This window comes from Erythrolamprus reginae, chromosome 6 (assembly GCF_031021105.1).
Source record: "Erythrolamprus reginae isolate rEryReg1 chromosome 6, rEryReg1.hap1, whole genome shotgun sequence".
Classification (NCBI taxonomy): Eukaryota; Metazoa; Chordata; class Lepidosauria; order Squamata; family Dipsadidae; genus Erythrolamprus; species Erythrolamprus reginae.
Window position 1 is genome coordinate 70,176,137 of NC_091955.1, and position 3,830 is coordinate 70,179,966.

Here is a 3,830-nt window from a genome sequence, read left to right on the forward strand (position 1 = left end):
TTTATCACTAAGGTAAATAGAGAGATACTATTTGTTAGTTAAATTGTTTCTAAATATATTTGACCCATTTGTCCTCATTCGCAGATATATTCATGTCTTCAAATTGGCAGAAAAGAATGGTAAAACAAGAAGAACATAGAACAAGAAAGAAATATATTCAACTGAGTGGAACCAAAAAACCTGAATTAATCAACCTTTCCCCCCATTTTCTTTTCTTAATATTATCTGGCAAAACAATGTTGGATTATGACTATAAATTTTCAGTTAATCTAGTTCTAGAGAATACTGTGTTATTCCCCTTTTACATGGAAGACATTGAGATAAATGTTCTGATGTCTGGAACAATGTGATTGTGTCCTAATACGCCATAATTTATCTCTCAAAATGAGCACTTTGGTTTTTGATCTTTCTCCTTATGATTTGGGTTTTAGTCTCATTCCTCCTAACCATTCCATGACTACTTTTGATAAAATATCCCCGACCTGAAAGGAATATCTTCCTAGTCATTTTGCCATGACTTTTCACCCATTACTTATGAGGCAAACTAGGATGTTCAATATGAGCTACTGATTACAAAGTGAAGTCTTTGGGGAATTTATTAAGTTATATTGTCACATATTGTCTAGCAAATGGGAAGGAAGTCCTTAGCTATACTTAGCTGCTGAGTTTAGAAGTATCTGAAGAAAAGTCACTAATGATGATCACAGGAAGCAGACTGGTACATTTAGTGCAAAGCCACTTTTCAGTAATCTAAGTCCCAGATTATTTCTAACAGAAACATACACACAGAATACAGAATAATAGATTTGGAAGGGACTTGGAGATCTTCAAGTCCAACCTCTTGCTTAGGCAGAGAACCTTATACCATTTCAGACAAATGGTTGTTCATATGATGACCTCCGATCAAATGATGGCCCCTCCAAACCTTGGTGAACACTTTTCAATTTCTCATATTATTTTAGTTCAGAACTTAATCACTTAGCTATTAATTACCAAATGGGTCTGGAAGTATTCAAAGCTTGAGAAGACAATCCCTATTTATCCTCAATTGGATCTGAAACTTGCAAAGGTTTCAGAGGAGTTATACATTTACTTTCAGAAACCAAAGCAATTCTACAGAATAATATTATATTTGTGTAAAATATCTAATAGGCTTAACAATGGAATCCCTCCTAAAATATATCTTATATTATCTATTGTGTTTCTGAAGTAACAGGCCCTTGTTCTTATAGGGTCCAACTAAGTGACGGACGGACCTGGCGTCGGCACATAGACCAACTACGACGCCGAACCTTAGAAGCTGCTATGCCGGCGTCACAAGCACCATCCATTCCATCAACCTGCACCACACCATCCGACTATACAGAGATCACTTCCTCCCTGGACAATAAGTATCAAAGACCAATACCGCAACCATTACACCAGGAAATACACACAGAAGATCAACCACAACCATTGTCTACAGAAACAGAATCATTCTTGCCCCTATCAGGGGCCGAACCCCGCCGTTCAGTAAGGACACACAAGCGTCCCACTTATTTAGAGGATTTTGTGTGTACCAACCAGGTGGGAAGGGGTGTTGTGTCCAGAGGACAGTTAAGCCTTGTATCCGCCCCATATTCCTTGGGCGGGAGAATACCATAATGTGATTGGTTGGCTGAGCCTGGCAGCCCGGTATATATATATAGCTGCCAGGCACGGCCATGTTGTCTATTGTTTAATTCTGTAACCGTTAATCCTCGTTAATGAAAGAACAGTTGCTTACCCCAAGAATGCAGTCCTTCATCCAGCAAGGATCTAACATTATCTAAATGATGAAAGTCTAAATGATGAAAGATATGTACCGTATGGAAATGCATATTGATTTTCACAAAAAAAATATATGTTGGGGTATTATGGAATTCAATTTATGGGGCAAAGCAGGCCTAATTAGGAAATGAAAACCGTAAAATATTAACCTATGGCTACATCTATATATAGGTCATATACTACCTGCTAAATAAAAGATTGGAGTGACCATTAGATTATTATAAGCAAAACCAAAATGTAGTCCTCATGATTGTCAGCCCCAAGAAGTACTGCAGACTAAGTAAATGCGGTACAGTGGTACTTCTACTTAAGAATTTAATTCGTTCTGTGACCAGGTTCTTAAGTAGAAACATTCTTAAGTAGAAGCAATTTTTCCCATAGGAATCAATGTAAAAGCAAATAATGCGTGCAAACCCCTTAGGAAAGAAATAAAAGCTTGGAATTTGGGTGGGAGGAGGGAGAAGAGGAGGAGGACAGTCACTGCTGAAGGAAGAAGGTTTGGTGAGCGTCCCCTTTTGCCTTTCTGTGCCCAGACGCTCCGGGAGGCAAACTCGCGCCGGGTGTATGGGGGGCAGCGCAAGGAAGTCACCGCAGCAAAGTGGTTTATTCCCTCTCCAAGCGCCCAGAGAAAGGAAAACGCTCCGTTCACTCTGGGCTGCCAAAGCCTCCTTAAGCGCCATTGAAAGGCTCCTCTGGCAGCCCAGAAAAGCCCGAAATGGCCGGGATTAAAGGGGGAATGGCAGGAAACTGGCCGGGCCTTTGTGCCGCTCTCAAATTTCCTGGGAAATTTTTCCAGACTCGGGTTCTTAAGTAGAAAATGGTTCTTGAGAAGAGGCAAAAAAATCTTGAACACCCAGTTCTTATCTAGAAAAGTTCTTAAGTAGAGGCGTTCTTAAGCAGAGGTACCACTGTATTTGCTGTCTATATGAAGTGTTTCTTGGCTCTTTCCTTAAGTTTACTCCAAGTCTTTCAGCTCATTGTAGAGTTTGCTGAGGTTCTGCAATTCCTCTTCAAATAAGCTTGCCTTTTTTCTTATCTCCAAAGCCAGTTCTGCTTTGCCTCCCTTCATCAAATGTTTAGCATCCTGGACAATGCCATAGGCATCCACCAGGAGAAACACTCCAGCTGATGCAGTATTTAACATCCTAGCTCCTTTGCTCATTGCAAGGGTAGGTCCACTGAAAGCTTTTTTAATATCTTTTGAGTTCTTAACCCTATTCCAGGAACCCCTTCCTGCATTAGCTGCTTGCTTTGCTAAAGTCTTCAGGTGTGTTTGAGCATCGTTTGTTTTAATCTTCTTTGCAGCCATTTTCACGTCAGGAACCTGACCAGAAATTTTAGAGACAAGATGTCTGACATTCTTCCCCATGACTCCGTTATTTGGGGTCAGCTCAGTTCTGGAATACACTGTAAGAGGCTGGACTGATTTTCTTAGGTTCTTCTCACATTCATTCACAAGAACTTCAGCTTTCTCCCTTACTTTTGAATTGGTAATGTTTTCATATAAAGCTGAAGAAAGGCCGATCACTGTGGCTCCTGCTGCCAAGCCAATCCCAGTGGCTGTTAGGATTAAGCTCCCACCTGCTGTGATAGGAGCCAAGGTCAATCCCAGAATGGTCAAAATGCCAGACGTTGCACTTGTGGAACGGGAAACAAGGCTGGCAGTGGTGCAGCCCTTGTGGATTCTGTCAATGAGGTTTGCCACTTCCTGAAGGCAACTTAAGCACTTCTCAATCTCTTTTTTCTGAGTAGGAAATTCTTTCACAAAATATTCTCTAGCTGTTTTCCCCCAAGGCATCTTTCTTTCCTTTCTGTCAAAAATAATAATAAAAATCAAAGTAATATATTAAAAACAAACAAACATAAAAATCAGTTTCTGGTCACAATTCAAAGTGTTGGTTATGACATTTAAAGCCCTACATGGCATTGGACCAGAATACCTCCGGAACCGCCTGCTACCGCACGAATCCCAGCGACCGATAAGGTCCCACAGAGTTGGCCTTCTCTGGGTCCCGTTGACT

The 3,830-nt window shown here is 40.7% G+C and overlaps 1 protein-coding gene across 1 annotated transcript; it reads right to left on the reverse strand.

Moving 5' to 3' along the window:
- Positions 1-2,764: 2,764 nt before the first annotated feature.
- On the reverse strand, positions 2,765-3,607 carry LOC139169032 (apolipoprotein L3-like). The gene has a single exon (XM_070754829.1). The coding sequence runs from the start codon at positions 3,605-3,607 to the stop codon at positions 2,765-2,767; it is 843 nt and encodes a 280-aa protein (XP_070610930.1).
- Positions 3,608-3,830: the final 223 nt, after the last annotated feature.

Excerpts from the sequence above, each read along its gene's own strand:
- LOC139169032 (XM_070754829.1), bottom strand. The coding sequence starts at position 3,607 with ATGCCTTGGGGGAAAACAGCTAGAGAATATTTTGTGAAAGAATTTCCT.